The sequence below is a fragment of the Nycticebus coucang genome, chromosome 10 (genome assembly GCF_027406575.1).
Source record: "Nycticebus coucang isolate mNycCou1 chromosome 10, mNycCou1.pri, whole genome shotgun sequence".
Lineage (NCBI taxonomy): Eukaryota > Metazoa > Chordata > Mammalia > Primates > Lorisidae > Nycticebus > Nycticebus coucang.
Window position 1 is genome coordinate 90,340,509 of NC_069789.1, and position 9,098 is coordinate 90,349,606.

Genomic DNA, 9,098 nt, shown 5'->3' on the forward strand with positions numbered 1-9,098 from the left:
AAACAAGAATTGCCCAAGGATCGTAGTCCTGGTGGCTTGACTGCCTTTCAAATTTATTCTGAGCCCCTGGCCATTTTGGTCAGCTGGTGTTGGAGTTAGTAGGAACTCAGGTTTCTATGGCTGGGGTGGAGGATTTCCCTCTGGCCAATTCTGGTCTAAGTGTTTCCTCCCCAAGCCTGGCAGAATTCTTCCCTGTGTTCCCTTGTGACAGGGCAGTCGCTTTCCCTCCCCTGGGCACACAGATCCTCTTTCCACCAGGCGCTTGTGTGGTACTACTAGGGGAGGGAAGGGGTGGCGAAGGCAACATAAGACTGTCTTTCCTACCCTCTTTGCTACCTCTTTCCTTAACATGACGTCGAAACCAGGCACTATGATGGCTTATCTGACTTTTGGTTCTTATGAAGATGCTTTCTTACCTGGGTAGTTGTCCAGTTTGGTGCTCAGGTGTGGGAACACTCTCTGGAGGGTTATATTTGGCGCTCTTGCTCCTCACCCAGGCCTTGCCTTTGAGGGTTTATAACCCAAGGACTCTCTTCTTTGCTCCAGAAATAATAATGCTCCTACAGGTTTGAATTACATGTGTAATCTTTAGATATCTCCTGCATGCCTGCTTCTCTGGACCACATAATGTCCAGGAGGGCTCCTGCTAAGAGTCCTGCTTAACTCCGTTCCCACAAGGCTTTTCGCAAACAAATGACATCGCCTTTGAATGGCAGACTGAGCCCTTTACCTTTAGAAAGTGATTCCCTCCCACCCCCTAATATTTTATGAGCTCTAATGTAAGAAGGATTTCTTAACCACCATTAAAATTTCTTCTCTTCACTTTCTCCTACATGGCTTTTGCTTACTCCTAGCTGTTTTTAGCTCTGCCAATATATGTTTTAGAGTCTGCAGATTGTATCTGTTACCTGGAGTCACTGAACATGGAGGCCAGGTGTGGTGGCTCACACCTGTAATCTTAGCACTTTAGGAACCTGAGGCATGAGGATCATGTGAAGCCAGAAGTGAGAGACAAGCTTGAGCAAGAGTGAGACCCGATCTTTGCAAAAAAAATAGAAAAATCAGTGGGCTATGATGGGATGTATCTGTAGTCTCCACTACTTGGGAGGCTTGAGGCAGAAGGATTGCTGGAGCCCAGGAGGTTGAGGTTGCAGTGAGCTATGATGATGCCACTGCAGCATATCCTGGGTGACAGAGCAAGACCCTATTTCAAAAACAAACAAAAAAAAGAAGTGAAAATGGAGTTTTTTATGCAATTTGTTTGTTTTTTAATTGTGTTAAAATATATGTAACACAAATATCTATTTTATCCATTTTTAAGTGTACAATTCAGTGGCATTAATTACATCCACATCACCCCTATCTCCAGAACTTTTTATCATCCCATACTGAAGCTCTGTACCCATTAAACACTAATTCCCCGTCCTTCCCTCTCCAGCGCCTGGCAAGCACCATTGTATTTTCTGTCTCTATGAATCTGAGTACTCTAGGCACCTCACTGAAATAGAATCATACAGTGTTTGTCTTTTTGTATCTGGCTTATCTCACTTCACTTAGTGTGAAGTCTTCCAAGTTTGTTTATTTTGTAGAATGTATCAGAACTTCATTACTTGTTTTGTTTTTTTGAGACAGAGACATAGCTGAGAGACATAGTTGTCCTTGTTGTTTGGCAGGTCTGGGCCTGGTTCAAACCCACCAACCCTGGTGTATGTGGCCGGCATGCTAGCTACTGAGCTACAGGTGCTGAGCCTGAGCTACAGGTGCCGAGCCAGAACTTCATTACTTTTTAAGCTGAATAATATACCATATTTTATTATTACTTCATCTGTTGCTGGAAACTTGCATTGTTTCCATCTTTTGGCTGTTGTGATTAATACTGCTATGAACATCGCTGTACAGTTGTGCGCTTGTTTTTGTGTTATTGTTGTTTTTCCTGTTGGTCTGTATGCTTTTCAAGAGGTTCCAAATGCTTATCTATACAGTATGATTATTTTGGTAGTTCTCTGGAAGCTGCATTTCATAAATATTCTACATGATTCTCAGGATGAGGCATATTTAGAAAGTACTTCCTATCATTCCCAACTGAGTGAAGTCAGGTTAAAATAACATCAAGGATAATCTCTGATAAGATGAAAAGCACCCAGAAATCTTGGTGAGGTCGGGGACAGGAAAAGCACTGACGATGGCAAGCGGGAGGTTTTGTGCTTACAAGCAGGTTAGACACGTGCAAACCAATTGTTGTATGAAGCACCATCTGTCAGAGCCGCGCCTGCCTCTGTGAATCACTGTGGATGAAATAGACAGGCTAAAATTGCCTAATTCCCTTTCCGGGCTGACTGTATCTTAGGAAAATCCCTGTTTGGCTCTGCTTTCAAGAATGACAAGCTTATCTCAGCACTTCTGTGCATCTGTTGATGCTCATATTTTGAACTGTGGGTAGCTCCATCTATGTCACAGTAACTATTGATTCTTGATATTACTATAATAATTTAACAACTTGTAAAATTTTCCAGCATTCACCGGCTAGTCTAAACTTACCTCTTGTGCATGTCTTGGACTTGTATCAAGGGAATAATATGAAAACCTGGAGGAATAACTTTGATGACATAGGCAAACTGAGCCATGGAAATATCTTTGAGACAATTTATTGGTGAACTGCGGCTCAGTCTCGTAAAGCAGTGCTACAGTGAGTCAGGGAAAAGCAGTTTGGGATCTTACTGCAGACAGAGATACACTCAGGTGGCTTTCCAGAGGGAGAAAACATTTGGATAGTTACTGGTACATTTTTATTCATTCAGCAAATGTTTATTGAACTTTTATGTTCTAGATGCCATGGATAAAGCAAAGGAAAAGACAAAAATATCCCTGAGGTTACTGAGCTTTCATTCTAGTGTAGGAAACAGATCTTAAAAAGTAAACAAATACAAATATATTTTCAGATTGCAGAGTACAAAGTATCAAGTAAAACTAACTAAATACTTTCTGGTGGTTGATTACAGTTACTGTAATCTTCCTTTAGGTTGTTAGGGCCAATGGTTTATTTCAATTATGATCTTATCTATAAAAATATAATTTACAAATCAATCTCAAAACTCAATTATTTTGCAAAGTAAGATCTTCTTTCTTTTTTGAGATGGAGTCTCCCTCTGTCACCCTGGGTAGAGTGCCATGGCATCATCACATCTCACAGCAACCTCAAACTCTTGGTCTTGAGCCATCCTCTTGCCTCAGCCTCCAAACTAGCTGGGACTACAGGTGTTCACCACAACACCCAGCTAGTTTTTCTATTTTTAGTAGAGACAGGGTCTTGCTCTGATCCTGAACTCCTGAGCTCAAGCAATCCACCTGCCTCAGTCTCCCAGAGTGCTAGGATTATAGGTGTGAGCCACCGTGTCCAGCTGTCTTCATCTTTTTTAAAGACTGAAAACCCGAAGGCTCATGTAAGAGAATGAAAAACATCACTTAATGCTGTGATTAAGTGCACACTGGCTGGTATAGATTTTAAGTGCCATGGCTTTTCAGATAGGGACCATGGTTTTGGGGTCTGACAGTTTGGAAGTTTTATATCCCTAAACAGGTTTCAAACTTCACCCACAATTTCTTAAATTGGCTTATCTGCTTGTTCACTTTCTTTAGTGTTTCTTCCCTTAGAAGGGTGTGGGAGGTGAGAGGAGGATGTTATTATGTGCTGCTCCCCGTAGGCTGTTTGTATATAAAAACGGCACGCCAAAACTGTCAGAAGAGGGCTTGTGTCTAATTAGAAAAGCAGTGGTTGACTTTTTGTTCAGGAAAATGTAGCAAAGAAGATTCCCGGATGTCAGCCTGTGCAACATTGCAAGACCTCACCGCTAAAATAAATAAATAAATAGAAGCACGAAGAAACATTTAGAAAATAAGAATGTAGATACAAGCCGTACACAATGACCAAATGAACTCGATGTTTTCATCTTGAAGACTTGCAATTTATGTCAGACAAAAAGAATTGTGTCTTTCCTATGAAAGAATTTATAGGTAAGAGAAAAACACACCCGTCCGTCAGTCAACGATGGTCTAGTGTGGTGTTATCGGTTTACATAATCCAAAAAGGATGTAGGAAATAACTATACACAAACTCTCTATTTCTGCTGGGCTGAAGGAATCAGCCTGGAAACTTGTTTTTGTTTCTTTGTTTTGCTTTTTATAAAAGACTGACTCCCAAAGAGTTGCCATTTGCTATTTCATAGACTCATTTTAAGGGCTGTTTATTAATTTTTTTTTCACTGTGGGAAGCTGGGGAAAAAATATTAAGAGCTGAGAGTATTTAAGTCTCTCAGCAAAATTTATCTTACAGGTTCTACGAGCCAGAAAAAAAAAAAAATCTCTCAGTAATATGTAAAAGAAGTTGAAAAAGAAAGATACCTCTTTGGGCTTGGCGCCCATAGCACAGTGGTTACAGCACTGGCCACATGTACCGAGGCTGGCGGGTTCGAACCCAACCTGGTCCTGCTAAACAACAATGACAACTGCAACAACAACAACAGCAAAAATAGCTGAGTGTTGTGGTGGGAGCCTGTAGTCCCAACTACTTGGGAGGCTGAGGCAAAAGACTTGCTTAAGCCCAGGAGCTGGAGGTTGCTGTGAGCTGTGATGCCACGGCACTCTACCCAGGGCAACAGCTTGAGCCTCTGTCTCAAAAAAAAAAAAATAAATAAAAATAAATAAATAAATAAAATATGACTTAAAGCAAAATGAGCCTAAAGTGTACAGACTGACTAATGATGTACTTCATAATTTATTTATTTATTTATTTATTTTTTTTTTTTCCAATTTGGAAAGAATTTAATTAACAAAATAAAACAGAGGGAGAATGGTCCAGATGGGGCTCTGGGGAAAAAGAACCCCTGTCTGAGGCTGATGTCTGCCAGCACACTGGCAAGCCCTGAGTGGGCAGCCCTTGGACCTGTCACTGCAGAACCAGCCTTGACAACCACTCTGTACCATGCCACAGTTTCCTCACACTCGCTGGTCATTATGTACAGATATCAAAAAACCAAACAATTGCAGTTATGAAGTGGCTTCTAGTTCTCCTATGCTGGCTTGGCACATTCATGCATGCAAAGCAAGGAGGTTTCGTGGGCCTCACCAAACAGTTAAATTTTGGCAAAAAGAGAGAACAAAAATCTAAAATTCATTAGCAGGATTAAAGCCACTGAAGTGAAAACGGTGTATTTTTTCAACAGAATGGAGGAGTTAGACTACCACTACAATCTTTTTTTTTTTACAGTCTCTGCCATCCTCTCCCCAATTCAGGTCAAAGTTCATAGCAGCAATGCACAAAGTCCTCTGTCAAACCAGTGTTCTCTGCTTCCAGGATCAGAGGTCACAGGTCAAGTTCAGTCAGTCCGAAGAATCATGGGAGGATGCTCACTGTCCTCATCCAGGCGTAGGGCACTGGCTTCATCCTCCAGACAAGCACCACCCACTGCACCCAGGTCATCTGTGTAGGCTTCGAGGTTTGTGTCATGCTCCTTACCAAGTCTTGTCGGTGATGAAGGCACATAAGTACCTTTTGCTACAGCTGTACTGTATGTCTGAGTTACTAAGGGGCAGTCATGAGAGGCAGAGTCTAAGATTTCACTGGCCGTCTCCATACTGCCATCCAACCGGTGCTGCTTCATGAGGGCGCACTCACCCCCCTCTTGGGGGTCCAGGTTGTACATGTACAGGTACCCGTCAGAGGCCCCTACCAACAGCCGGGGGATCTTCTGAATTGTGGCCAGTGAACAGATGTTTTTGTGGCCGCAGAAGGGTAGGCGGACTGTGGCAAAGGCTCTGCCCTGGTTGAACATTTCTGTCACTTGAGAAGGCAGGTAGCTAGTAGAGGCCATGAGCACCTTCCCAAAGTACCCAGTCCAAGTGGTGGGTTCCTCTGGAGGTTTTTCCTTCACAGTCTCGAGTTTGAAGATGTGCACAGTCTCAGTGTTGCTAGATGCAGAGAGGAACATGCCATCCATGCTGAAGGCCAATGAGCAGATGCTAACACACCTCTTAACTCCTCTCCGGAATTCAAAGAGTTTTTGTCCCTCTGGAATGGAAAATACCCTAATCACGGTCCCCTTCTCAGAAGCAGTGGCAAGTTTGGTTCCACTTGCATCAAAAGCCAATGCTGCTAAAGGACTGTCATGAGCCGGGATCATGTTTGCAGCTCTCAAATTAATTGTATCGAAGACCTGCACCTCTCCAATGGTTGCACTCCCTGGGTATGCCAAGTAACAATTGTCATTGTTTATTGACAGTGCACACAAGCCTGCAGGGTTTGGAGGGGTCTCCCTGATCGTATGCAGTACCTTCATGTCCCGGATGTTGTGTATATATAGAGACTCTTCCAGGCATACTATCAGCCTCTGCCTGTTGAGCTTCACAGCCAGTATCGTGTTGGAGTAGCTGTAGTTGCAGATCTCGGTTCCCTTCTTAAAGTGGCAAACCTTTAGCTTCCTTGGGGCTTTGAGGCTAACGATGGCCACTAAGCTGCTTGAGAACAATCTTTCTACAATGCACACATCTTCAGTATCAGTGCATTCATAGATCTGTTCCAGCTTATCCACAGAAGAAAGGGAGAAAAATTTATAACCGGACTTACTACCAACAGCTAGGGACGTGTTGTCCTGGTTGAAGTTGGCGAAAAGCAACTGGCCAGCGCCAGCTTCCCCGCTCTGGCTCGCCAGGTTCATGGCTGGGCGCGTGGCGGGCGGGCGTATCGGCCCGACCGGGGGCACGCGCCCACGAGGGCGGGTCGGGGTGCGCTCAGGGTCGGTGCCGGGCCCCGCTCGTCGCCTCGGTCGCTGCCGCTTGCCGTCCCGGGATCAACCGCCGCCTCATCCCGTCCTCACTCTTGTTTATGCTCCAGAGTCTGGGCTCTACGCACGCCTGCCCATAATTTATTTTTTTTAGCTGTCGCCCTGGTCATAAGCGATTCCCTTGCCTCAGCCTCCAAAGTAGTTGGGCTACAGGTGTCCGCCACAATGCCCAGCTATTTTTTGGTTGCAGGTGTCATTGTTGTTTGGTGGGCCAGGGCTGGATTTAAACCTGTCAGCTCCAGTGTATGTGGCTGGCACCTTAACCACCGTGATAAGGGTACTAAGCCTTATTTTTTTTTCCACTGTGTAATTCCTTTATTTTCTGCATTAGTGCTTTACCAACACTACAACCATAAAGAACACAATTTCAAGTACTGTACTTTTTAAGTTTGGGGAGATCACAGTCTACAGACTGATATATTAAACAAGATTAACCTCATTCAAAACTTACTGCAGTTTATAAATTCACATAAATACAGAAATTGATGCCTCTTATTTTTATTTTTTGAGAAACCTGATGGATACCTCTTTACAAGATATCCAGGGTAGCACCATCAACAATGAGACAAACGCAAATCAGATAACCCCAAAGAGATGGGCATAGACAGAATAACTGGCCTGAGCTTTTAAAAAATGTCAAGATGTGGCTGGGAGCACTGGCTCACACCTGTTATCCTAGCACTCTGGGAGGCTGACATGGGTGGATTGCTTTAGCTCAGGAGTTTAAGACCAGACTGACAAAGAGTGAGACTCCATCTCTACTAAAAATAGAAAAACTGGCTTGGCGCCTGTAGCATAGTGGTTACGACACCAGCCACATACACTGAAGGTGGCGGGTTCGAACTCTGCCCAGGCCTGCTCAACAACAATGACAACTAAACAAAAAATAGCTGGGTGTTGTGGCAGGGGCCTGTAGTCCCAGCTACTTGGGAGGCTGAGGTAAGAGAACCACTTCAGCCCAAGAGTTTGAGATCGCTGTGAGCTGTGACACCATGACACTCTACCAAGGGTGACATAGTGAGACTCTGTCTCAAAATAAATTAATAAATAAAAATAGGGCGGCGCTTGTGGCTCAGTCCGTAAGGCGCCGGCCCCATATACCGAGGGTGGCGGGTTCAAACCTGGCCCCGGCTGAACTGCAACCAAAAAATAGCTAGGCGTTGTGGCGGGCGCCTGTAGTCCCAGCTGCTAAGGAGGCTGAGGCAAGAGAATCGCTTAAGCCCAGGAGTTGGAGGTTGCTGTGAGCTGTGTGATGCCATGGCACTCTACCTGAGGGCCATAAAGTGACACTCTGTCTCTACAAAAAAAATAAAATAAAAAATAAATAAATAAAATAAATAAATAAAAATAGAGGGCGGCGCCTGTGGCTCAGTCGGTGAGGCGCCGGCCCCGTATCCCGAGGGTGGCGGGTTCAAACCCAGCCCCGGCTGAACTGCAACCAAAAAAAAAATAGCCGGGCATTGTGGTGGGTGCCTGAAGTCCCAGCTATTCAGGAGGCTGAGGCAAGAGAATCGCTTAAGCCCAGGAGTTGGAGGTTGCTGTGAGCTGTGTGAGGCCACGGCACTCTACCGAGGGCCATAAAGTGAGACTCTGTTTCTACAAAAAAAAAAAATAAAATAAAAAAAAAATAAATAAATAAAAATAGAAAAACTAGCAGGGGCGAGGAGGTGCAAGAGTGTGGTGGTGGAGTGGGGGGTGGACTGCTAGTGGTGTAATCCTGTAGTCTCAGCTATTTGGGGGGCTGAAAAAGGAGGATTGCTCAAGCCCAAGAGTTGGATGTTGCTGTGAGCTGCGATGATGCCACGGCACTCCACCTAGGGCGACAGAGTGAGATTCTGTCTCAAAAAAAAAGAAGGTAAGGTGAAGAAAGGAAAAAAAATAAATAGCTGTGTTCCAGATTAAGGGAAATTGAAGATACATGGCTATTAAATGCAATGTATTATCCTGGATTGGGCTCTCGATTGAGGAAAAAAAAGCTACAAAAGACACAGTTAGGGTGGCGCCTGTGGCTCAGTGGATGGGGCGCCAGCCCCATATACTGAGGGTGGTGGGTTCAAACCCAGCCCCAGCCAAACTGCAACAAAAAAATAGCCGGGCGTTGTGGCGGGCGCCTGTAGTCCCAGCTACTTGGGAGGCTGAGGCAAGAGAATCGCCTAAGCCCAGGAGTTGGAGGTTGCAATGGGATACATAGCTCATACTTTTTCTAAGATTGGTTCAGAAATTTAATTGTCCAACCTAGTAATTTTTGGTATGCTTCCAATT

At 44.4% G+C, this 9,098-nt stretch overlaps 1 protein-coding gene across 1 annotated transcript; it reads right to left on the reverse strand.

Moving 5' to 3' along the window:
- Positions 1-5,181: 5,181 nt before the first annotated feature.
- LOC128597305 (WD repeat domain phosphoinositide-interacting protein 2) lies at positions 5,182-6,893 on the reverse strand. The gene has a single exon (XM_053607584.1). The coding sequence runs from the start codon at positions 6,708-6,710 to the stop codon at positions 5,373-5,375; it is 1,338 nt and encodes a 445-aa protein (XP_053463559.1). The 5' UTR covers positions 6,711-6,893; the 3' UTR covers positions 5,182-5,372.
- Between the last annotated feature and the right edge of the window lie 2,205 nt (positions 6,894-9,098).

Bases quoted from the DNA above. Each gene is read 5' to 3' on its own strand.
- LOC128597305 (XM_053607584.1), bottom strand. From the start codon at position 6,710: ATGAACCTGGCGAGCCAGAGCGGGGAAGCTGGCGCTGGCCAGTTGCTT.